At 49.3% G+C, this 26,984-nt stretch overlaps 1 protein-coding gene across 12 annotated transcripts in view; it reads right to left on the bottom strand.

The window, feature by feature from the left end:
* Positions 1–26,984, bottom strand: part of Sipa1l2 (signal induced proliferation associated 1 like 2) — a 166,793-nt gene that overhangs the window by 59,069 nt on the left and 80,740 nt on the right. For all 12 annotated transcript variants that reach the window (XM_020176659.2, XM_074056867.1, XM_020176655.2 and 9 more), the window contains 4 exons: positions 21,753–23,487; positions 8,498–8,631; positions 6,750–6,938; positions 949–1,123 (listed from right to left, as the gene is read on the bottom strand). In XM_020176659.2, coding sequence (XP_020032248.1) covers positions 949–1,123; positions 6,750–6,938; positions 8,498–8,631; positions 21,753–23,232 — 1,978 coding nt within the window. In that variant the 5' untranslated portion in view covers positions 23,233–23,487. The remainder of the gene's footprint in view (positions 1–948; positions 1,124–6,749; positions 6,939–8,497; positions 8,632–21,752; positions 23,488–26,984) is intronic.

Here is a 26,984-nt window from a genome sequence, read left to right as displayed (position 1 = left end):
GTCACGTTTTCTGAAGAACCTAGTAACTTTCAAAAAGAGGTCTAAACCAGAACTGAGTGCAGGCCCCTACTCATCCAGACAGAGCATCAATGATGGGCCCAAGTTGAGTGGGTGTTGGGGCAGGCTTGGAAACTCAGAGAACAGAGGGTGGGTGCTGCAGGCATCAGACCAGCTCCCTTCTGGTCTTGGCCTGGCTGCACCCTACTGCTCCCACTAGGAAAACTCCTGCCTCACTCCCACCACCCCTCCTGGGAGAGGGCCTCACACACCCTCAGATCCCCCGAACTTTAGAATCTTCTCTGCTGAACTTGTCACTAAAAAAGCAGAATTAACTGCTTGATAAGAACTTTCCCCAAATATGTAAAACTGCACCATGTCGTATTTCAGGTGCTGACAGCAACTTCGTAACAGCACAGGATGAAAGATCCAGAACTTGTCATGAGACCCTGAGGAATTCCATCTTCTGGATGAAGACAGCCACACGGTCACACATCACAGGAGGACAGAACGTGCATGCTTTGAACTGGGCTTCGGTGTCCCACTCCAGGGGCCCCGACACAGATCCTAGACTGACAGGATGCGTCAGCTTCCTACTTACTGTTCCAATTCCCTAGCTAACACCCAAATGCAGAAATGAAAAAAAGCCAGTAACACGCAATGAGTGAGTGTGTCAGTACTGTGTTTCTTGGGATAAAATATAGCACCTGCCCTTAGCATCCTGAAACAAGGGTGTCAGAGAAGAGGGTGGGTTAAGAAGGGGAGGGGAATCTGGAAAGATCCACAGGACACACTATGGGATCCCTGCTGTTACAAAGAAAAGCACTGACCTTTCGAGCTTGGGATGTGACACACAGCTCTGGAGAAATGTGCTTTCTACCCCCACCTTGGGAGGCTTGAACTTGCATGTACACACACACCGTACCCCCCGCAGACACACGCAGAGCTCACTCTTGTTGTCCAGTTGGGCGCGGTACTTGCTGAACCCTTTCAGCCGCACTCTCTGGCCGAGGAGGTCGAGGAACTCGTCCAAGGCCGGCCCCGCCGTCTCGTTGTTGTACATGTCCTCCTCTGTGCTCTGGCCTGCTTTGCAGTAAAGGACCCCAATTTTGTGCTGAAAGCTCAGCTGAAACGGGAGGAAAAGAAATGATTTGACACAGAGTCTAGGCACCTTCACTTCCAGCAAAAGTAAAACTACAGAAATTTACAGTTCTGTTCCCAGGAAGCAGGTGGGAACAAACTCGGTAATGAAATAAGCGAGAAGTGGAAAAGGGCCTAGAAACAAGCACCAAAGCCAGAACCCAGTTTATAGCTGGGGGCATCGAGACCCGATGCAACACAACGATGGCTGTGTGGGAACCACCAGGGCTCCAGAAAGACCACAGTCCAGTTCAAGCATCGGCTCACAGAGGCAACTCAGCAAGTACTTAGTCTTATACACCGTACGCAGTGATTAGAAATCATCTTCCAAGTGGGGAAGAAGAGAAGGCCACGGACTTTGAAAAGCTCTCCCTCCTGGGTTCTGGTGCCTTTTTCATCTCTAATTTATCTGAACATTCGGGAAGGAAAACACAAATCTCATTGGGTCTGTTAAGGCAAGAAGCCTTAACAGTTGTGATGTATGTGTATAAACAGAACGAGGTTTTGTTTCCATAAAAGTAGTGTTGCGTTGTACAGTTACAGTCACTTCTCACATTTTTGACTATCTTGAAATGAAAACATCTGCTATACATACAATACACCATACAGTGTGTCAGTAGTGACTGAAGAGTTCCTGCCTCAGTCAGCACCATGTCACACTGGAAGGCACGGGATGTCCTCCCAAGGGGGACAGGAGAAACCAGACCTGTCTTTACAGTGCTCTCATTTTTCCTGGAAGAACTACTACTTTTCTCTCATACAATCAGAGAGACATCTTAATCTTGCTGCAGCCACCCAAATCTCCGAGACTGACAGAGTATCAGACATCACTGAATCCCTGAAGACATCAAGTCATAGAACAGTTCACTTTTATTACTGGGAAGCCAAACAGCCTTTAATCAGAACTCACAGTGACCATCTCAGTAAAACAAGGCAAAGTGATACTTCCCCTGTGCAGCAACACAGCGAGCACAGTCTCATCCACAATACGATACATGCCGTGACGTGGAGGGGAGCAGTCTGTGATGCCTGTCCAAGGTCCTCACAGGCGGCAGACGGTCCCCTTGACTGGGTGCCTTGTGGGGCTATAAAGGAACCGCTACCTGCTCACAGCTAATGGAATCAACTGCCTGTGCTGCTGGGCACAAGGCTGTGTGGAGAGCCCAGAGCACCATCATCCACAAGCTCCACCAAAGCCTGGTGAAGGCCAGTGGTCCAGCCCTGGAGCGTGGGCCGTGAGACAAGGATCAGCAACCACTTACTCCTGGTGTCACAGACTTTATCGACTAGCTCTTTGGGAGGGTCAAGAAGTTTTCCAAAAAAATGCCAAGTACAATAAAAACACCTTACGTCTTTTCATTGTAAACAGCAGTCACCCGAGTGGCTCAGGACACATTTCAGGATCTTGACCACACTAGGGTCATGCTCTACGATTACTACACAGAGTTTAATGAATTAGTGACCGCCGGCACTGTATTTATACTGTAGCATCCTCAGTGTCACAGTGGCTTGACTTTCTTTCACTGTTAGAAGATTTCAACTCTCTGCTTATGTGGCCCTGACCCTAACAAGTGTCCACCACTAACCGTGCAGAATATCAAGGCTGCCACATGTTCAGCCCAGTCCTGTGGGTCCCAGTGTCCCTGTGTCCTTGGCACCTAGGAGGCAGCCCCCCAGTCACCCACGTTCTCAGAGCTCAGTCCTGGTGGCTGCCACTGGTGTCTGCCCTTTCTCTGCTCCTTCACCTGCTGCTCACCTGGGAGCCCTGCCAGGGTCATGTGCCACCTCATTTGAGCGCCACATGTCCTGCAGTGCCCTATGTGGGTAGCTTGTCTGGTCTATTCCCTGGCATCTCTGGGAGGAAGCCCCTCCTCTCCTCATACCTACCTCTCTGGGGGAGGAGCCCAGGGTCTGGGCATGGTGTGGCCTTGGGTTGGCTAAGCAGAGCCCTCCCTAGACTGTATGCTTTCTCTAACTCCTGAGTGTAGGGTCTCGTATTTCTGACTCCTCATTCAGGCAAAGGCCCCAAAAAACTGGAGAAATGAGATCCTAGGAGACTTCTCTGCTCAATGCTGAGCTGTCACCCTGATAGCTCACCCTCTCCTCCACCCACAGAAAAACCAGCCTGTGCTAAGTCCTAACTGTGAACAGGACTTGTGTTGCTAGCCAGGATGCCTGGGTCATGGGAATCAGGGCTAAAGCCATTCTCAAAGCCCTCAGGTATGTATGACAGTTACTAGGCTTCACCCTGATAGACACAGGACAGGGCTACTGTTCATGTCTCCACCTGCCATGCCTCTGTCACCTGTTTGCAAAGGGAGCAGTCCACAGGATGGAACTTAAGGGAGAAGTACAGTGTGGCTTGCTTAACTATGAGAGTTATGATAATTGTATGACATCTAGAAAGAAACCTCTGTTTCTTTTAGAGAGCATGAAAATGACAGAAATGTTAGAGACTGCCCTTTCTCCTAAGATCCACCAGCAAGCCAGCAGCTTGACCAACAGCTCGGCACAACACACAGCAGAGCCAACTTTGCTCCTGGATGCTAGAGTCACCAGTCCTCCCAGAACACAGTTTTGCTTCTAACCTGCTAAACCTCAGGCTGAACTCAACATTTAACCAACCTCTCTAACCAACATGATATGATATGAGCTGCAGCCAGTCCTAAGGTCTGAGGGTGACACTTGGCCAGCCCTAGGTGTGAACCCTGTTCCAAGCCAGAACATTCAGTCGTCAAGGGTTCCCAAGGCTTTAGTGCTACCAAGTGGATGGACATGCAGACACCAGAGGACACAACTAGTGTCTCTTTTTGGGACAGGATCAAAACTGGCTGCTCTATCCCCAAGAGCAAAAGCTTTGTTCTTATTGACAAGAAAATTTAGATCAAAATGCAGGTGAGGAAAACAAAACCTCAGAATTGCCCTGAACTCCAAGCGTGTGCAATGACTCAGTGTCCAGGCTCAAGACTTCAGTCTATTGATGGGAACCCAGGGCCTGTGTCAGAAGCAAACCTGATAGGTGCCTGTGCATCCAACCAAGTGCCAAGGGGGAGAGGCGCTAGCATAAGAGCAGATCGCCCATCCTGCCAAAGACGTCACGTGTACTGAGCATTTAGACACTACCATAATTCATCGCAGTAACTTTTTTTTAAAAGGGCAACCCATACAATTTTATGAATTTAACTATTAAATAAATTAGGACTGTCTTTTTAAAAAGGTGATACTGTATAAAACACTCAAGGTCCTGGTTCATAGTCACAGCATTCAGTCTTCCTTCTCAGAAACATCTTGCAAGAATGGAGTGAACCACCTGAACAGGCATTTTCATGTTTGATCATGTCTTGAACAGAGACCCTCAGCAGCTGACTACGCTGGACCAGGATGGGCTGTAGACACCAAGAGAGCAGGAGTGGCAGCTTACGTAATTGCACACAGGAAATATCTGAATATTTATCATGATTAAAAGTCTTCAGAAGGGTATCATGACATTGGCCAAGCTCCTGGGTAGATGTTCTGCCAGGAAAATGAACAGAACCAGCACTACCTAAAGTCCCCACTGTCAGCAGGCCACTGGTGACTGGTAAGGCTCCTTTAGAAATGGGGATGAAAAAAAAAGCTGTCTAGTCTCTGAGGGATGAAAATCAGCAGCATTGTTCTTGATGGTATTTGATTCCCATAAGACATGAAGAGTTGGGGGAGTAAATTTGAACATTACCAGCAAGTGTGACAGCCAAACACATTCAACAATGGATGTCTCGGGGGGCCGAAGCCACCACGGGAGCCACAGAGTACATGGTTTGTTTAAAAGCAGAACCAGTTTCAAAATTAGCTTCTTGACATCAGACTGTAAAGAGATGTTCACAAAAGCACTTCCGATGCCTGGCAAAGGCATCCTGAATGCCTGCTTCATTCTGCTAGGAGACAGTGGACCACAGCCACCACATCGCCTTGCTGCTCTGCAGACAGCCCTTGCTCCCCGGAGGCTTTGGGAAAAATGGATGCTTTACAGAACTTTCTGGAGCAACCTCAGGGGCCATACACTCCCCCATCAGACACCTGCTGCACAGCACAGTGAAGCCCTTCAGAGAGAAAACCAATGTATCCTAGAAGCAGAGAGGGACAAGACCCACCACAGCACAGGTACTGAGTCACCTGTGATTGGAAACCAATGCTCTCCCCACTAGGCTGCCTGGGCTGAGAACGTGGTACCCCAAAGTGTGTTTCCTCAGACGCTTCCCGACAGGTCGTGCATCCCATGCACTCTGCCAGTCTTAGTCATAGGGATGCTAGTTTATATGTCCTACAATGTGGGGAGCCGCCCTTGCAGTTAGAGATGGGGTCTGCTTTTTAACTTGTCAGCTTTCACTCCTGAGACAGACAGGTCTCTGGCTTACTCAGTACATGCTGACTTCTTGTTACTAATGCAGTGTTAACTTGTCGAACCATCTGCAATTTCACTGGCTTTAGCACTCCAGCCTTTTGCAGTACCAAATACTCCATGTCACCAGTGTTGCTGGGTAAGCCGAGAAACATCTCGAAAACATGATCAAAACTCTTCCTTGAGAAGTTCTGGAAATATATACTACCATTGTCTTTTCTTAAAAAAATCACACACTTAAAACCAAATCTAACTGTTCACAACAGACTGTGTGCACCTGGGCACCCACCTCTGTCTCCCCTATAGGTTATTTTCAAATGAAACTCAAAAGACCTTTTCCATCTCCTGGCCACATTCCACTCTTGGGTATCACCGATCCTCTCCTGGGTGACGTCAGTGGTCACACCTTTGGGCTCCAAGTCACCATTGGTCTCTACCCTCTTCAGCTGGTCCAATGCCCTCTACAGAATGACCTCCTAAAACACAGCTCGGATCATGCCGTATCCCATGAGAAACCTTTACTAGCTCCCTAGGTGTCCTGAACCCAGAGCAAGCTCCTGTACAGCTCTGCCCTCAGCTTGGGTTTCCCCCTCACAACCTTCTCTCTCTGTAAAGTGACTTGCAAGGCCACAGTTCTGGAGCAGCTGGCTTCTTCCATCTGCCTCTGGGAAGTCTATGGAGTCTGGAGACCAGGTGAACACCACTTCCTGCAGAGACCTGCCTGGAAGGGTGTTTCCTCTTCTTTTCCCAAAACCCTTAGTGCACTTCCAACTCTCCAGACCCCCCTTCTGGCCTCTGCCTGGGAGGCTAGTGGGCTCTCGGTCTTGTTGTCCATGCCCTAGGGGCTCGGTCCTAGTCAGCTGGAGTCTTCCTAAAGCTTGCTGTGCACACCCCCATTCAGCATGATCCTGATACAGCAGACAACCACTGACACAAAGGCCAACACGAGATCTGTAAACCCTGTGCAGAAACGCCAGCAGCCTCTATTATTAATCATGTCTCCAGATGCTCTAGTGGGGACACTAACCAAAACCAGCCACAACTCAGCAGGGGTGCACTACACGACAAAAGCACTGTGTCTCTCAACTAGAACAGAAGTGTATTCGGGGAAAACTAGAGAGAAAATGCTTGAAGGCACTTACAGTAAATGGTCTTAAAGATGGATGGGAACTCCCGGACACTGAGAAACAGGACACAAGTTCACGCACACCCCCATCCTACAAGCTGTACTCACTCCTTGCTCGTCGAGCTTGAGCAGCTGCTCTGGGACCTTGGGGGAGCTGGAAGCCTGTCGCAGGCATGAGATGCTCAGCCCTGGGATGACGTACTCCAACACTTCCTTGAGAGGGAGGCCCCGGGCGGTGCCGTGCCGGGCGGTGGAGGGCACAGCATCCTCCAAGATGGCTCCTCTTAGGGTGGTCAGCTGCAGGCAACACGAGATGCCAGTCAGTGCCTGTGCTGGTTACCTAGTAGGGAGTCACTGTTTGACTGCCTTGAAAAGGAAGAAGAGTAGCAAGGCTCTTTTCTAAGCAGGACAAAAGAGACCAAGTAGCTCCATTCGAAAAACAAAATCAACTTTCTTCCTTTTTTAAACAGAAATGATAGAGAGGGATCAGGGATAGGCCAGGCAGAGCTGAGAAAATCAGAAGAATGGGGAAAACCCAGGCAGAACAGAGCCATGACAACCCACATGGGGAGGCTGAGAGGAGAGGACAGGGCCATCACAGCCCCACCAGCATTGCTTTCTCCCACCTGTCCTTCTGCCTTCTCCTGCTGCCCACTTCTCTACATGGCCTCTTTTCTTCCACTCTCTTTCTTATCTTCCATTTACTTTCCAGGCTAAGCATTCCTGGGCCCAAATGTGGACAGCTGGTGGCACTGGGGCTGGTGAGCCAGAGCTGAAAGGTGACCACTGGATTTGGCCTCAAGGTCTGCATCATGTCCTCCACAGTGTCCTGGTGCCTGGGGTCAGCATTCTGAGCCTGCATCTCAGAGCTGACACGATGGAGAAAGCCCCAGTTGTGTGCATCGAGGACCTGGCTCTAATCTGCCTCCTGCCTCCTTGGCTGAGTGTGGTCACAGGGATGCCCTAAAATAGTCTTAAGAGCCATATGCAGGGGCTGGGACCCTCTGCCTGCATCAGCCGCGCTGGCTCTGAGCACATGGAAGGTGACTGGTGTGATGGAGGCTGACCTTCTGACTTTATTTGATTGTTTTGAATTTAATGACTACTTTAAGTTTTGGTCAGCGGGGGATAATGATACTGCACTGAACTGTGTCACTCTGAGCGGCGCTTAGCTCATTCTCACATGTCGGCACTAAGCCCAGGCCACTGAAACCCCTGCACAGGCCAGCATTCCCTCTGTCTGACCCGGAAGCAGTCAACCAAAACTCAACGCTCAGGAATATAGGAAAAACCCACATCCCCTGAGCAGGCCTGGCTGGGGGAACAGAACCTGCAGTGCAGACCCAAGCTGGCTCTGCGTGTCTTGGTGACTGTTGGTTCCACTGCCCGCACTGCACTGTCTGTGTAACAATCCCACTTTTCATTTAATGTGAGATGATTCAGGAGGCCAGGTGGTCCTCCAGGTAGTGTGGACAGGGCTGCCACAGTGGGGGACCTCTAGCCAGATGTTCCCCTCATTGTCTGGCAGATGTTGACCTGATTTTCTGTGTAAGGTGGAAAGCTACTTTCAAACTGACAGAATGAGGAGCTTGTGTTTGTCCTGTGTCTCAGCCCCATGCCTTCCACTTTCATCAGGTCACCCTCTCTATCCTGAGGTGGCAGTGAAGTCACTGCTACCCAACATCAGTCAGGTTTCTAGGCTTTTCACTTGGAATAAAGCCCTGCAACCTCCTTTTCAATGACCTTACATGCTGGAAAACATTAAAAACGAATTCAGTCTGAAGTAAACTGAAGCTGTAACATCAACAGTGGTTTAGATAACCCCCCAGAGAGTCACGGTACAAAGCCCCAGTTACCTCACTCGTCCTGAAAGCCACCCGGTAGTTGAACTGGGACCCTTCTTTCTCCTTGGCGTCTTCCACCTTCTCCCTCCGGATACTGACTGCCACTGGCCCGAGGTTTTCATCTATTCCAAAGTAGTTTTGGTGCTCTGTAACAGAAGACAGCGGAGGCATCAGAAGAGAGAGAAGGCATCAGAGAGCAGCGTGGGTATCTTTCAGTTTTCGCACCAAGTCTCTGGAGAAGTGCCACAAGGCTCACACCCCAGGATTCCCCATACGTGTGGGATGGAATCTTCTGTTTCCAGTCCAGATGTGCTTTTCCATCGCACTTTGTCTCATTTCCCTCCTCTCTTGCTCTCATGCTAACTTTTGCTAGAGCAGCAGGCAGCTCCAATCCAAAGCTGCGGCCTGGCTATTCCTGGCTATTCTGTGGACAGCACCCTGGGAAAGGGGGACTGCTATCCTCACACACTGCTAAGATGGACAGGGCTCCTCACAGAGTCCTTATGACCCAGCTCCTTCCATGTGGGAGGTGACCTTCTCGGACTGAAGGAGGGCTCCAGAGGTTACCTAGTGAGCCACACAGACTGGCCAGTATAACCTTGGCCAGCAGTGGAGGGGCAAAGGTCACCCCTTCATTGCAGGTCACTTAAAACACCTATTGTCTCAGGAGCAGGAAACACAGCAGTCCCTAGGCTGCTGAGGTCAAATTGTGTCTGCAAATCCAGTACTTAATCCCGTCAGCTAATTTTTCTTTCCCATAGATCACCGGTCCTTGAGAGGGACCAAGAATCACACGATCAATTCCACCACAGGAGTGGACCTTGAGTATCCCGTCCATGGAGCACAGGATCTATGCAATAGCTACATACCAGACATTGCCCAGCAGTGGGGGACAAAGACACAGGGAAAATGTTCCAGAAGCAACCCCTACTCCTCAAATGAGCCTCCTGGTCAGAACTCACCTGATGGTGGGTAACACACTGCTTTGAAGGCAGCTCCCTCTAGACACTGGATGCGTTTCCTAACACCAAGCTCTGCTAAAGGTGATCAGAATGCTTTGTTGCAACATCCAAACTTAGTGTTTACTTGGGAATAGCCCAGATTTAACAATCTAGGTGCAGTCCAACCATGCAAAACGGGGGGGGCAGTTACCTACACGTCCCTTGATGCAGCTTAAAAACGCACGTGCTCTTAGCAGCCCGTCAAGGTGATTCCTGCAGAGCAGGTGGTAGGCGCAGACCCTCAGGTAATACTTGTTCATTTCTTCACAAATCGTGTGGGTCAGTTTTCCAAGGGGTACACTCGACACAGATTTCTACCTCCACATGCAAAACACCACATTCAGCTGCTTTCAATGTCACCTCACAGGTTTTGCCTGAGTCTTAGTTTTTGGTTATAAAGAAACAAAACAGGGAACCTTTTTGAGCTTGAAGAAAGCCCACAGGCTCTCCCAAGGCTTTGGCTGTGCTAGCATTTCATGCTCCAGACTTCCTGGAGGAATGAGGACTCGGACTTCTGAGACTGGGAGAACAGAGGAAGGCCATAAGGACAGCAGCCCTGCCTTGCTGAGAGCAAGCAACACCCAAGGCCACTCAAGGGTACCCAGCAGGCCTTGAAGGCAAACCATTTACTTCTTTACTATTTGGAAACCAAATGCACTCAACACTGGCATTCTTCCTGTAAAGCCAGTCAGGGTCACAGTGGCAGGGAGATGACGGAGGGCAGAGAGGTGAAGTACTGACGAGTTACTACTGAGGTGGGAAAGCCGCCCTGAGTGGTGCTGTGTGTTGACGGCGGCAAGGCACCGGTTCCAGACCTAATGCCACAGAAATCAAACACCTGCGAAAAAGGTCTCGGTGTGAGGACAGTTGAGCCAGAACGGTTATTCGTGATCTTAACCAAGTTACAGGATATTCAACAAAAACAGCAGCTACAAGTGAGCCATCTACTTCAGACTATTAGCACTGTCATCTTATCATCAGTGACAGCTGGGCCACTGGCACCACAATGCACCCTGTGGAGACGCATCTTCGAACTTAACACTGAACCACTGAGACCTTTCCCAGTTGCAGTTAACTATCCTGACAATATGCTTTGTTTCTACTGCAAAGTGTTATTTGTCATCACCCAAATGCATTAAGGAAAATATTCCAAAAGCCTATGAAGGACTGAGGACATGGCTCAAGTGGTAGAGTGCTCACCTAGCAAGTGGAGGCCCTGAGCTCAACTCCCAATACTTGCAAAAATAAACAAAACAAAAAACTTGAAAACACAACCATGCACCAGGTGCAATCTTCCTTGTTAGAACACTTCTTCTTAAGAAGTTACTTGCAAAAATGCTCGAATCAGTTCTCTATTAAGCATTCAGTAAACCCTAGCAGACAAACCCAAAGAGCTTCAAATTGTTTTGGGGAGAAAGAGTGAAGAAATAAAACCCTTTTCTGTAAAATTGAAAGGCCCAGATTAGCAAGTAAAATCCGCATTCCTGACACCCGGCACTAAAAGTCATCATATGCTCACTGCTCTCACAGTCAACAGTGCTGCAGGGAAGAAATCAGATTCTGGTCACCAGGGACTGGTGGCAGGGAAGGAGGTGAATCAGGAGAAAGTAGGGGACTGCACAAGGGGGTTGGAGCTAGTGACCCACCATGAATGGGTCTCAGAACCGTACAAGGAGAAGGGCAGGTGTTGCCATACACCTTCATTTCAGACACCTGGGGGAGGGGAGGTCAATGGGAGAAAGAGCAGGTAGTCCCTGTGATGGACAGAGCCATTCTCTGCCACTGCCTATCCGTGTGGATGACACCCATTTCCCAGGTAATCACACTATCTCCCACCCGGTTTTCCAGACCACCACTTGACCGTCAACCCACAGTAAGCGTTCCTCACAGCAGTGCCCTGCACAAGGTCCACCTGGCACCCTGCCACCTTCTAGGCCGGGCCTACCAGACATGCCTACTATACCTAACCCTGGTGGTTACTCCCTGCTTGCTGGGGCCTCTGCTTCCTCCACTCCTGGGGTGTCTCCTTCAGAGGGAGGTGCCCTGGTGTTGTAAGTGTCCTGCACGCTTTCTCCTCCGAGCTCTCCTTGGGACAGGAGGGCTTCTTTCCAAGGCTTCTCCTACAGCCCATGGCAGTCCTTCTGATACATATCTGTATGAATGTCTATCGTCCACCCCACCACCCATACCTTTCTCTTTAAATCCCTCAGCAATGTCATCTGGACCCCCTCCCCCCTCCGGGATTCCTCTCATAAATCCTGTAGCACAGAGAGGTCCAGGGAGAGGAAAGTGGCGGATCCCGACACACACTCGGCTGGTCATGCTCTAGACCTGTGTTTGCAGCAGCTCCCTTGGCCTAGCCATCTTCCTCTTTCCTTCATGACACTCTTAGCCATCGTCAGGACTCGATCCTAACTAACATCCTAACCCACTGGAAACACTCCCCTCACCTCCAGGAAAGGCTCCCATATACAGCCTCGTCAATGGCAAGGCAATTGCAATGCTTACTAAGTTGTTCTTGAATCGCTGAACAAAAGCAGGATTCTGTGGTGCTGTGCACACACTCACATCTGACCTCACCAGAAACATCAGAGCAAAAATGAGGCAGCTGGGGGGGTGAGACAGGAGGAAAGATTTTGGGGCCCAGAAACGCCCCAGGCGGCAGGCACTGCCTGGAGTGAGGTCGCTGTGGTTTCCTGAAATAGTTCCAGAGCTATCTGAACAAGCCTGTGCACCTGTCAGGACTTTCAATGTGTTAGTGTCTTGTTGCTGCTGTAACAAGTTACTACAAACTTGGGGCTTGAAACAACCCACTAACTGTCTCACAGTTCTGGAGATCATAAGTACAGAGTCAGTTTGGATGGGCGAAATCCAAGGTGCTGGAGGGAGTGCACCTCCTCAGGGAGGTCTGTGTCCTGGCCTCTGTCCTTCCTCATGCTGTCCTCAAAGCCAGACTTGTCTCTGGCACCAGCGGTCACATCATCTCCCTCTTCTGTAGACACAGTGACCTCTGCCTTCCTCCTCCAAAGACACTTGTGACCTTGATTCGGGCCAGGTGACATATAGAACATCCAGATTATACCCTCCATCCCGAGACCCTTCACCAGGTCATGTCTGCAAAATCTCTGTCATAGGAAGCAACACAGGGACCAAGACATTAGGATCTGGTGTCTGTGCAGGCCATTATCCCACCCACCAAACACACTTACTTCACCTTTATTCACAGTCAACTAGTGAGCAAGGGAAATTTAATTGTGTGTCAAGGAGGACAGACTCTGGGGTACTGAGCAAGGCACCGTGCCTGTGCCCCAGCTTTAGTGCAGTGGGGTAACAGGACAAGAAGCAGAGAAGTCCATGCTCTGGATCTCATGGCAGGGTAACCGTAAGCCCACAAACACACTCAACAGACCCAGCACAGAACTAAAGCTCAGAAGAAAGATGCCACGTACACTCTCAAAGCCAATGTCATGGTGCCTGCCTGCTCTATTTTAACACAGGAATGTATGTACCCAGTTTTATTTGTTTGCTTACTGTGGTGCTGGGGATCAAACCCAGGGTCTTTTGCTCTCAAGCTCTCACTCACTGAGCTAGTTCCCCAATCCCTCTTTTTTCTGCACCTATTTTTAAAAAGCCAAACTTTCTTACTTGGCTTAAAACAAGATAGCAGTCCGTTGCACCATCCTTCCTTGCTCTTACTTCTTCTACCACAAAACAATTCTAGGAAATAGTCCACACTGCGTATTCTAACTCATGAGGCCAGGCACCTTCCCTTTCCTCGGAATTCTAACCACCCTGGCTGTGTTCTGCAGCTCTCTGGGGGTGGCTACTCACATCTGCCTTTAGCTTTGGTCCTAGCTTCTTGAAGTGTCAATGCAGTTTCCGGTTGGGTGTTTATGGTGTACAGATAGTTAAGACTGGGGATTTGGTTTTTTCTGTGGGTGCAAATGCTTTCAGGCAGGATGGGGAGCTGAATTTAGATCATGCACACAGAGGCCCATGCTGCTCTGAAGCCCACTTTCTCCTTCCATGCACTGAGCAGGCAATTGCAGCCAACAGCACACATGGGCCTCTTCCTGAGTCTGCCAGTGTCCTGGGGAAGGGTCTTCCAGCCTCCCGTCTGCATATGCCCCCAACAAGGGAGTGCAATGAGGTGGGCACTGCCATAGACTGACTTCCACTGCCTACTTGTTTGCAAGTAAGCACCTCAGTCCTGCTCTCCAACTTCTCCAGAATGAATCCTTGGATTTCTCACCTTGTGGGGGGCAGGTCACAGACAGACTGTTGGGGCAAGAGAGAATTCAGCCTTGTAAAAACACATACCAGGCCCCTTTTAAGCCTCTGCAGAGCTGCCTGGCTCTGTAGTGTGGACAACCAGGTCTCTTGAGCCAGGCATTTGCACTGTGCAGCATTTGCACTGTGCACACCATTCCTGCCCTGCCTGCACCTGCTCTGGCGCGTCCTGCCTTTCAGGGCTTCTCCCTAGCTCTGTGCACCTTTGTGGCATGGTGCCATTTTTTATTCCTTCACTGTCACCTGCGGTGGAATTTTGGATGGAGGGAGAAGACATGAGTTTTTAGTTCACAGATGTAACTAGCAGTCCTAAACCTATGTTCTCTGCAATACCTACAATTCTAAGACATCTGCTACTGGCTTTTGAACGTGGGCTTGGCTCCTTGTCATCCATTAACCTTGACTTAGTTCCATGACTTTTCTCAACCTTACACCCTCTCCAAAAACACACACACAACAGTATCACATCATTGGCCTGCCAGGGACATTGTAGTTGGAAGCAAGCAAGTTCCTGCCAGAAAAGCTAAACCAAAACAACAAAAAAAGAGAGGACATCACAGAAGTGCTGTGGATGTTTTGCTTTTTTTCCTTCAAACCCAAAGTGGTTCTGTAGTCGGCTTGGAGGTGATTCCTTCTTCTAATCCCCAAACGCTGGCATAGAATGACATGGAAAGTTCACAGCACTCATGACCATCTTTTAAAGCAGGCAATGACATACCCAGTATCTCACTAAATGACTGTCATCAGATCTGAAATTATGCACAGAAAATGGGGAGCCCAAATTTGTGTATTACCCACTTCACCAAAGAAAGCAAACTAGTGGAAAGAAAAGAATGGTTTCCCTTCACATCTCCCTCTCCAGCCCAGGCCCAGCTGTTCAACTTGCAGTGTTCTGAATGCAGGGAGAGGGGAGTTCCTGCTGGTGGCAGGTATCAGGCCTGAGGATGCGCAGCTTTACTGCTTGCCCTCCTTTCTAAGGGAACTGACATGCCTTTGGTTCCAGCCAAAATCCAGGAATGCAGGAGGATTGCTGGATGTGTCTCTAAAGAAATTAAAACCTTCCCATGGTAGGGGAGAATGCTGACTAGCTCCTATACAGACATACCACAGCTCATGAAGACACTGGCAGAGACTGTCCCTCCCAGGGCCTCCAGAGGGACAAAGGTTATCTTGCACTCCTTTCAGGAAGGATCCAAGTGTTAATCTTGCACCCAAAAGGCACTGCCATCGTGGGCAGAGGACCATGAGCAAGGCCCCCAGGGTGTGTGTATTTAGATCCTCGCTCCCCACCTCCATCCACGGCCTGGCCTTATTTATGAGCTGATGAGTTCTATAAAATTGCCTCACAGGTGACGCAAATGAAATCTTTCCCTGGAGCACAGAAGCTGTGAAAGACTGTTGAGAAGCTGAATGAAAACTCACATATTATACAAATACAACAGGGCAGGATTTAAAAAAAAATAGGTTAACAGGACTGCAGAGTAAGAAATGAGATTCTGTGCATCTCAGTGGTGCATCCTGGCTGTTTATGGAAGAAGAAAAAATCCCCCAAACAATCCTATTTCCAAAAAGGAGAAGGGGTAGAGTGGGGGAAGGGCACCCTGGAACCCTGGCTCAATGCTATTTCTGGGCTTTTCAGTATCTTGGAGGGGAGATTTATTTGGCAAATCACCAATGAACTGAGCAGGTAAGGATACCACTTTGCACACCTGGGCCAGGAATGAAAAACAGGCCAGGCAGCTATGCCTGATGTTAGCACCCATTCTAAAGTACATTTGCAAATGCACCAAGGCCACAAGACAAGGGATCCGTGCCCTCCGGTTCTCTGCTTCCTGAAGGGGTACAGAGGCCTGTGTGCCATTTCCTTCTCGTGTCTTGTTTCCCCTATCTCTCCCCCCACAATTGTGTGTTCTCATTTCAAATCACCTTCCCTGTTCTCACTCTAGGAGTTACAGAGATAAAAAAGAGGAAAAGACGAATACGTGACATGGTACCACAGCCTCCGGCAACCCCGCCTGCAGTGCCCAGTCAATTACAGCAGTAAATCCCCCACGCAGATAAGGAAAACTGATTATTACTGCATAAATTGCTCTCCTTTTGATTCAAATTTTTTTTTTTTTAGCAGCACTGGGGTTCAGGGCCTTACACCTTGAACTACTCCTCCACACTTTTTGTGTTAGGTATTTTCGAGATAGGGTCTTACGAACTATTTCCTTCTCATCTCTGCCTCCTGAGTAACTAGGATTACAGACATGAGCCACTGGTGCCCTGTGTGACACAGATTTAACCAAAGTATTTGCTCAGCTTGGAAGACTTGAGGCACTGTAGAGAAAGTAAGATGCTTGAAATATGAAATGCTCTATCTGTGGACTTCTGCACCAACGAGGAAGCACAGCTATGGCCCATTTCACAGACAGGACTGACACTGAGGAGTTAAGGGCGCACTCAAGGTCACGATCACTGTGATGGTTAGGATGCACTCTCATCGAGAGGACCTATAGGGAGAAAGTTCACACGAAGGTTTGGATTATAAAAATTGAGCAATGCAGGGAAGTCAACACAACTCGCAGATGGGAGGAGTCTAACCCCAAAACCTGAGGGTAGCACCTTAAGTGTGTGACATTAAGGAAATCAAGATAAAAAAATGAAAGACTAGAGAAAAAGCAGTCACAAGACTTCCATTACTAATCTGTAATTTTTAGCAGCATTTGTTCAAGAGGAGGAAGAAAACTCTAGGACACGAGAGGTGAGAAGCCACGGAAGGGATGGCTGTCCAGCTCTCTTACTTCTCGGACAGGAGGTGAATTAACACTGGACTGGACAGACAAAGAATGCTTCCATGTTCTCCACGATCTTCTAGTGGATGTGACAACATCTCCCATGTGCAGCTGGGCAGTTCCTCCTGCTAGGAGCCCCCTGGACTCAATGAGACCTCTGTTTGTGGCAGCAGTCCTGGCCAGGGAGAGAGTCCGAGCATTGAGTCAGTTATGTCCTCAGAGGAAGGAATCTGTTCCTTAGAATGGTACCATTGTTAGATGGTACTCCGTTCACCCGTATGAATTTAATAGTGGCCAACTCCCTATTACTTTTTGCCGGTGACTGTACAAAACAGAAAGAAGAAACAGCACCAGACACGAAATTCCAAGCAAACGCAGCCAGGCATCACTCGGCAGTGGGGCTCATTTGCTGTGTAGAGGCCACGCTACCGATGTGCGAGTGACTGAGTTTGGAATGGGGCCTGGGCTTCACCAGACACCTTCCCAGCTCCTCAGCCATAAGGCCCTCTCTACTTCTCTCCTCATCTTCAACACTGACGCAAAGTACTGCCCTTCAGATGCACTGTGGTGTGGACAAGGGTTTCTTTCTAGAGAGAAAGATGCTATTTAGGAAACCCACAGGGGACAGGTTCGCGCTAAACCCTTTAAGGAGGCAGCGGTATCATTAGCCCTTTCTAAAGATGATTAACTGGGGACCAAAATCATCCCCAAAATGAAGCTAGGATGTGAACCCAGGTGTCGCCCCCACCTTGCACCCCATCCACAGAGGTCCCAATACCAAGCCATAATTTCAACGAGTGGACAGACACTTGTGCCAAATGGCAAAAAGACAGTTTACCAGACAAGGAATAAGAAGTTGATGTCATGAGGGGAAGGACTGCTTCACAGACTCTACCAGAATTGCTTCCTTTGTTGGTTCACTGAGCAGATTTAAGGATGTCACCTCCAATTAAGGAGATAATGAAGAGGCTGGCACTTGAATGAGGGGTCTACAGAGAGCTGGTAAGAGCAGAGACTAGAGATAATGAGCTGGAAGACATGCAGAGAAAAGAGACTCTAGGAAGAGCCCCTGGGTATGTCACGGATGCCACAGGGAAAGCTGCTCTCAGGCGGTACCAATGACCTAGCTGGGCTGGCCATCGGGGGCAGAGAGGTACCTGGAGTGACCAATGTTGCATGCTATGCAGTGAGGCACTATGGCTCCTGTGAGAACCCCATCTTACTTTTCTTTCCGTAAAGTTCCTGCAAAAAGAATCCCAAACTGCCCCCATCCTTGAAGTCCTGAGAAGCTGAGTGACAAGAAGAAATCAAAGAACTCTTCTCTGGCGCATTGTTTTTTATAAGAAATAAAGAAACTCCAGAAGAATGGCAGTGACGCACACCAGGATCCCTGAGGGCACCAGCCAGAGCGCAGAGAACTGGTCAGGGTCAGTTTTTCATCCACGCACAAACTCGCCTCCTGCCTCCTCAAAGGACTTCTAAGAACACGGGACCCAGAGCATATCTTCACGGTCGGCAGTTCACACAAGAAACATCACTTAGGGCCCACCCAACCCAGGACAGGTGGAAGGACAGCAAAACAGTCAGCTGCAGGCTGGCAACTGGCTGATAATGATCTCCCTATGCGGGGGGGAAAGCTGGCACATGGAACCAGTTCTCTTTCTCTGACACCCAGCAAGACCCTGTGGTGGGCTCCCCAGGTACGAAGTCTCTTTCTGCTCCTGCCTGAGCCAAGAGGCGTGGGCAGGAGGGACTCTTGACCCTGCCCTCTCTTGACACCATGGGAGAGCTTGCAGATTAGCTGAAACACCCCTTAGGCATGGGTGGCTGTCCTCGGACTTGCCATAGAAAATCCCACAATGAGTTTTGCATAAAGGCCCTATTCAGAGTTCAGCAGAGTTGGGAGCCGGAGCCCCCAGGGCACTCTAAGCCACCCCTTACATCTCACAGCCACCTCATTTTACTGGGCAGATTTGGGAGGCGTCAAAGGGAGCATCTTTTGTGTTTCAGTAAAGGTGGAAGGGAAAGAAAATTCTAAACTTTCCCCACCCCATGCCCTCAAGCAAGTCTGAAGAGACTCAGCAGAGAGCCTTGAGGACCTCATCTTGTCAGTGTGGTGGACACAAGTAAGCAGGCTCATGATGGGGCCCTATGGGAGTTCAGCACAGAGAATGTAACTGATCTGTGGCTGTTTGCAGGACCTATGTGGGGCCAAGTAGCTACAGGCCTTCTTGGTGACCTGGTCCCCTGGGGGTGGGGGGCTCAGGAAAGGGGAGAGTGCATCCACCAGGAGTGTCACTGGAGAAACGGTGGTGCAGCAAATGGCACAGACTTTCTTCGTGGTCATCACCAGTGACCTGAGGGATGTTACTGTGCACTGGCAGTGCCTGCCATCATCCCTAATCTCCTTAGAAAAGCTGTGTCATTGAAGGACAGACCAGTGATGCCCCAGTCATTAAAACATCTTTCCATAACTGCCAGACCCACCTCAGCATCAAAAGCAGGCTTTCCACATTAACAGCCCAGTAAAGTGCGAACACCTTATAAAGTTTGCACTTTAAACACTTCCCAGTGATTGGGGGCCCTTTATCTTGTTTGAAAACCAACTTTCACACAGAACACAGAACAAAATAAGAGGCACTCCAGTAAGGATCAAAAGATCCCTGAAAGCCAGCTTCTGAAGAGAAGAACTCAAGGAAGGGAAAAGAAAGAGATGGTAAAAGGCTATTTTACAGAAGGCTGTCTCTGAACCAGTCTGCGCAGGCCTGTTTCAAACACACCCCAACCTATAAAAATCTGGGCCTGGTGGCACATGAAACCCTATCTCACTGTGAGAAGCCTGCAGACAGGGCAGTGGCTGAGACCAGGGTGTGAGGCCCATCATGAGCACCCAGCCACTAAGCACTTGACCACTGGCTCTCTGTGCAAGGGACCAGAAGAAGCAGCAGGTTTGCTTTGGAATTGCACAGGGTCGCAGGTGAAGAGCTAAACATAGAGCAGGAGGAAGTCTGCAGCTGCAGCAGTGCCAAGCACAGGGCAGCTCTGGCCCCAGCTTGGAGCTCACAGCCCTTCCCCAGCACGTGCGCAACCATATATGGACACGACCTCAGGGGTCACTGCCCAGGTCTTTGCTGCAGGCTCCAGACACAATTGCGAGCCCAGCTCTGTGGCTCGTTCTCGGATCCTCAGTCATGTCCCGAATCAGAAATGAACCAAAGCCCTGCCACTGCCAGCCACATGTAGGCACCCACCATGATTCACTCAGGGGACAGCCATGCAAGATTCTTCTGTGGTAGAAATGACCATGTCATTTCCAATGCCCTCAAAAGTCCTCAGAAGCAGATCAGAAAAGTGGAGGAAGTCAGTCACCAGCAGAGGAGTCTTCAAAACCATCAACGGTGACAGATGAGAATTCCAAGGTCTATCCTGAGAACTAATGGAATCTGGCAACCAAAGCCCTTCCCTTCTGGGGCGGACCCCATGGACACTGAAGAGAACCCAGGGGAGTCGCCCCAGAGCACAAGCTGGCTCCTCCTGCACACACATTTCTGGATGTGCGATGGAGTCTGAGTGAGATGCTAGCACTGAGCACACGTGCATAGATGCAAACAAATAACTTCTGCATTGTGATATTTTAAAAGATGAATCACAAGCTGTACAAAACTTAGCTGGCAAGAATAACAACCTGAGAATTTTTGGGCATAATGAGTCTAAGACTTTATTTTACACCTATCATTAGTGCCCCTGGTCCATTTATGGAAGTGACACAATCTTTGTGAGAAAGCCTTTTCCTCCATTGTCCCCTTCCAAAAGCAACGGACCCAAGAGACCAGCCTCGAGTGTCTGATACCCAGCTGCCCTTGGATGACCACAGCCATGAGGGTTACAGTCACAGTTCACAGCACAGACTGGAAGGGAGCTCAGAGGTCCTGGCTGTTAGTGGTGCAGGGATCCACAGTGGAAACAGTGATGCACTGAGGGAGGGGAAAAGGAGCCAGCACCTAGAACCAGTAGGTTCAGCCTGACTGGGACACAGGAAAATTCACACTGGTGACCAGTCACAAAGCAAGTACCTGCCTGTGTAGCTTTATTGCTTACACTGTATCATAATCATTTCTCTGATTTATATGATCTCATGACGATTATTCATGATAGGTTATGTCTGGATTGTTGCAAATGTGGGAAGGGGAAATTAACCTAATAATTGCAGTTTACCTGGCAAGTGAGTTCTTTCACACCCACAGTCCATGTGGAAAAGGTAATAAAAAGGCTTCATGATGGTTACATATCATCAGGGACCTGAGTGGACAGAGTGACCTCCTGGCTCACTCCAAAAAGTACTTAGAGTCTAAAATTACAAGTGAACATTGAGAAGACAGAAGGCAGAGCAGTTTCCTCACTAAGGGGCAGAGGAGGGGCCACCTCAGTGCTCAGGTGCTGCCAGCTTGTCTCTGGGGGTGGGAAAAGGGGTGGCAGATAGAACTAAACCCAGAAAAATACAGCCCTGGAAAGTAAGATGCCCCCTCAGGAAGGGGCAAAGGGTCAGCTGGTCAGAACAGAACAAGACACAGCAGCAAGAGACGTGGGATGGGACCCGTTTCTCTGTAGATCTGACATAGGGTGGTCTTGTGACCGGGGGTAACTGAGGATATTTATTCAGAGTCTGAGGGCTCCACAACATGACCTCTGAAAAACGCGTCCTTCAAGCCTGAAAATACAAACAACAGCAATGTGTCTTACAGAGGATTAAAGAATTCTGAAATAACAACACTAGAGAGGGGATTGTTTGCATCCTCACTTGTAATCCCATTTGCAGAACTACAAAGAAACTAAGTTTGTCTCTCTCACTAATCCACGTATCCTCTGCACCAGGATTTGACTTGTTCGGTACATGAAGCAATGCAGCAGGAGCAGACTGCAGAAGACTGGAGGGGAACCACAGAATTGTGCACTGTAAGCAGCCTGAGAACTTACTCAGAGCGACCACACCAGGGAGACATAGAGGGGGAAAAATCTAAATTAAGTCTGCCATTTGTGATGTTCACTAACTGGCACACAGAGACAGAGAGATAGACTGAGACAGACAGAAGGAGACAGAGAGGACAGCACATTTCCACACTGGCAGAATTGGGTTTCTGCTGGGCACACGCAGTGAAGGCCACCACAGGCTCCGAGGACCTGGTCCCTGGGCTCACCGACCTTTCCCGTAGAAGAACTTGCGGTAGTAGTAGGCCCCAAGGTCGATGTGCTCGATGATGTACCGCTTGACCTTCTCCCGGTGAATGGGCTGGTTCTCCCGAGGCACCTCCAGCACGGAGACCCCCGCGTTGGTGCAGTGTGAGCTGAGGGAGGACTCGAAGGAGCAGCTCTCGCCTGCGCTGAAGGAGGCCGAGTTGGCCCTGGAGAGGGCAATGCGCCGGTCACCCTCCCCGCCAGTCTCATTCCGGAAGTAAGGGCAGCTGAGGACCAGGTCGTTGCTCTTCCCATCACCCTCGTCGGCATCCAGGTTCTCCTTGGAGTTGAGGTCCTCCTTGCTGCCCAGGGGGGACTCACAGCCGCCAGCAGGGCCCGTGGCCACGGGGGTCTGAGAGGCGGCGGAGGCTCCGGTAGTGATGTTCTTCCTTTTCCCCACACTTGCCCTGGTGGCCATGGCCTCGTTGACATTAAACAGGATGCTCTGGACATCGTAATGGGCAAAGCACCGCTGACAACTCCAAGGGCGAACGCCCCGGTCCAGACGGCCTTCCTCGAGGTCAGACGTGAACTTGAAGGTCTCGTGCTCACTTTTCACGGTCCGCAGCTTTCGGAAGAGCGATGTTTCCACAGACTCAGATTTCAACCTGCGCTTGAAAGGTTTGTCCCTGTCCCTCCCCACCAGGAAGGCGCCATCCATGTAGTCCAATCCTGAGATGCGGACAAACTCTCCCCTAGAAATCTGTGTTGCGGCATGAAGGCTGGGAGAGATTGCGGGGTCGCAGGGGAAGAAATCGGGGAACCCAAAGGGACCCATGCCTTTGGGGTCATAATTCTCTACCCGGTACCCACGGAGCATAGCAAAAAAGTTCTCTCCAGCCAAGCCCTGCCTGTCGATGGATGATGTGCTCCCATACTCCCTGTGCAGGGCGGCCCCTGTGTTGGGGTTCACTGCACGTTGGTCGAGGACGTCCTCGGTGTCGATGTCACTGATGGTGACATCACTGTTGCTTCTCTGTCGTATGGGGTGGAGCCCTCTCTGGGAAGTATGAACAAAGAGGTCTCCGATGGTGTACTTGGCCTCTACGAAGTCCAGATCCAGGTGCTCCTCTTGCTGACTGCTGCCCTGGTCATTCTGCCCATTCTGCAGGATGGCAGTGACACTCTCGTAGCTGGACTGCGAGCGGCTTTCCCACAGTGTCCTGCAGGGCAGTTCCTTGGAGCTGTCTTTTTTAGGAGGCCATTCTGACACCCTGGCCCTCACGCCCATTTTAGGCACAGCGGGGGTACCGTTGGCTGGACCACTGCCACTCTCACTGGGACCAGGGGCATTTAAAGAAGTAGGAGGTCCCATGTTGCCGTTAATGGCTTTGAATTTTCGAGCAAAATAATCATCCGACTGCATGATTCTGGGAGAGTCCTTGAACTTGGAGAAGGCTTGGCCAAGCTTGTGCTTTTCTGTTTGCAACTGCCGAGGGTCACTCATGTCCACAGAGACAGGAAGCTCTGAGGCTCACCGGGAAGACTGGTGCAAGGCCAACTCCATTGTCACCAAAACAAAGACGACACAGAGCCTTGGGCTATAGTGCGCTTTTTCCCTCTCCTTCATCAGACACAAATGACATCCTCAGATGACGGTTTCTGCAAGCAAACTTGCTTTTTTCAGTTGTCCCAGTAACCTTGTTGTCTGTTCTTTTCAACAGCATTCCTTAAGCCACCTGGCCATGAGTATTTCCTTCACCTGAATGAGAAGACAGGAAACGGCCATTAGCAACTGATGCGGTGCTAGGTCAGTGCTTTCTACAGTCTGGTCTGCTTCCACCCATGTCAATTCCCCCAAACTGTCACAAAGGCTCACGTCTCTATGGTACAATGCACAACAAGCACAGCCTCTTTTGAGCACTCGTCTTCCTTCCCTACAAGGCTGGCTAGAACTCACACACAGAACCAAGCAGTACACTCTTCCGGAGACTTTGCTAGGATGTCTCTCAACCGTACCCACATCTGTGCAGAGCACCCACATGTATATCTAATGCAGTGATCCCCTGTTCCCGTGCTGTGCACTCAGCAGTCTGCACCACAAGTGACTTTAAATTCTACCCAGGAAGCCAGGAGCCAGGCCTTCAGTTGTGTGCAATTGTAACTTCCCAGATTAAATGAGGCCACCACAAAACACGAGTAAATGAGGTATAACAGGGACAGCGCTGTCATATACAGAATGTGCTGAGTGCTTTCACACTTGCAGCAGAGGGCCAATGCCACGATCATTCACGATCAGACTGGATGTCACAGAGGTCCCCCTGGGGTGGGAAGGGTCCTGGAGGACTTGGTGCCTGGAAGATTGTAGTGTTCCAACTGACTGTGCCACAAGCAGCTTGTCAACCAAACAGGATTAAACAGAGGCACCAGAGACACAGAACATGGTAACAGACGCAGCTGCTGGTGGAGACATGACCAGCTCAACTCTTCTTTTCAGCTACGAATGTTCCTTTGTTTTTAACTCTAATCTTTAATTAGCCAAAAATATTTTGAGGCATTACATATTTTTCCCAGAATGAAAGAATGACCCTACCTCTTCTGAAAATAGCAATAGTGAGAAGGGAGAATAAAGCCACTCCTGTTGTTCTTTGCCCAAGTAGAAGACACAGTTGTAATTCAGCCATGCATGAGCTCTCTCCTGGGGGCTCCTAACCACTGCGTGTACATGTGGACGGCTCTTGGAAGAACAGATTTTTCTCCGCAATGGAGGGTGCTTTCTATCCACTATTAAAAAGCTATCAGTCTGGGCATGATGACATGCTGTTTATCCCAGAGCTGTTTCATAACTGAGGAAATACGGTATTTTAAGATGTGGCAAACATGGGGCAAAGGAGCAATCAGATCCAAGAATGGACCAGACATCCTGCCCCATGGTGCTCAGAGAGACAGATAAACGACTACACCTCACCTATTCCACTTGGAATCATTACGTTTAAAAGGATCAAGAGTGGCTGTGAATTACAGTCATTTCCTATGTAATTTATGCTATTATCAAATCTGTCCCTGGAAACTGAAGAAGTAACAACAGAGAAAACAATCCCTTCCCTATCTACTGAAACGTCTCCAACTCACTGAAGGAGGCGTCTACAGAATCTATTGCTCTGTTGGTAATTACTTCCGATGCTGGTACAGACATACAGGAATTCTCATTAATATGAATCTCAATTTCAGTTATATAGTATTTGCAGCTATTCTGTGTACAAAGCCCAGCCCAACCCAGCACCCAGCTCAAACCTACTGAACTAGCTTATGAAAACAGAACAAAAACATAGTACTCACTGCTGTAAGAAGTTATACAGAGGACAAAATATAGCAAAGGAAGCCAGGAATTAATGGAATAGAAGTAGAATAAAACCAAAAAGCTAGACTTTAAAAACAGTGAGAATTGGCAATGTGTCACTTATCAATCTCACAAAAGCAAAAGAGCCAGACAAGAATAATGAGAAAGAAACACATATATATCACACATTAAATATAAAATAAGTACAGAATTAGTAAAAGTAAGTCTACCACAGCCAACTGTATGAACAATAAATTTGAAAACTCAGAGGAAACTCCTAATTTCCCAGTAAAAATACAAATTCCCAAAAGTGATCCAGGAATGGAAAATTTGAATAGATGCATTGCCATCAAGGCAATAAAAGCAGCTGTTCCCACATCAAGTCATACGACAAACAAACACAGAAGGCAAAGAATCACCTCAATGATTACCCTGAATTCTTTGTCCTGTTGTTTATAAGTAAGTGCTGCTAGTTTAAAAACTGGGACATGGCCCACCTTCCTTCCTTTTCCGCGTCGTGGCACACCCTGAAGTACCGATGTGTGCACGGCACATGGGAGCCACAGCAGCAAAACAGTCAGGACCAGGGACACTTTGCACGGACTGCTGACCGCCACCCCTACCTCTACCCCCATCTCCATGCCACGTCCCCAGCAGCTCCACACTCCAGAGGGCAGCACTGAGCCTAAAGCCAGCTAGCAACAGACTCGCAAAAACAGGTGAACCATTAACATCAAAACTAGGATTTAACAGGGACAAGACCTGTGCTGGGAAAACTGGCCACAAAGGTATCAGATCTTGTGGGGTTCAGACTCTTCTTACTTAAAAATTCACCACCTGAGCTTCATATCCCTCCGAAACGCTACCTTTGCCACTGGTTAACAGATACCTTCAGCTGCGACGCTTCACACATTGGGAAAAGAACTCCTAGTGGACAGCTGCTCATTTTCCAGTCTAGCATCTACCCCTTCCTCTGGAAATGGTCCCCTGAACTTAGGAATCACTTCATTTGTGGGAGGCTAACTCCACCCAACATGTGACCTGGTTTTGAACCCAAGTCAACCCTGGGCCACATCCCGTGGCTACAGCAACCGGTCCTGGCATGGGGCCTAGATCGAATCCCAAGCACCTCCTCGGAGTCTGCCCACTGCAGCATGTTGAGTCTCTGTGTTGTCCCCCACCCCCGCAACCCCGTCTCTCTGCTTCCGTGTCTCTCTTTGTATGCCATCTCTGTGTATCTACGTGTTCCCCACCCATTTGTTGTCTGCACTACACCTCAATCACATCACCCACTATCTTTACTGTCTTTCATTGCCCTTTGCTGTCCAGGCTTCTCCCTGAAAATGAAGCATCAGCTGTCTGGGCCAACCCAGCTGCCCACCACTCACCAATGTTGGTCTCCTCAGCTGGGTGACCCTGCAACATGTTCCCAGGGTGTCCTCCACCCATGCTCCCTGTGTGCCCACCTTACAACAGCTCCCATTTCTGTCCTTTGCACTCAGCCATGTGGTTCAATGCACAGCCCGGCAGCTTCTTGTATGTGGTAGAAGATCAACAGATATTAAATCAATTAATGAAGACTGAGCAAACACTACAGGCAGCAACTTTTTAACATAAGATACTTGAGTGGCCTGCCTGTACAGTTATAGGATACATTCTAATTAAAGAGTGCCATTCAATATAACTTTGTAGGAACACGTTCACTACATAAAGGCAGGTAGGTATGAACAGCTGTTGACACTTTCCAGGGCACCGGTTAGTGAGAGACATTTTCCCGAGCCTTGCAACATGTTACCACAAAGTTCACAGCTATTCCACTCTGGGAAGAGGGCTTCCCACCCCTACTGCCACACAGCCAAGTGAGCAGGTTGCAGACCTGGCATCCACCTGTATGGAAGGACAGAACGAAGCCTCCCATA

Source organism: Castor canadensis, chromosome 15 (assembly GCF_047511655.1).
Source record: "Castor canadensis chromosome 15, mCasCan1.hap1v2, whole genome shotgun sequence".
NCBI classification, from domain to species: Eukaryota; Metazoa; Chordata; class Mammalia; order Rodentia; family Castoridae; genus Castor; species Castor canadensis.
This window is presented reverse-complemented; position numbering and strand designations above follow the sequence as displayed.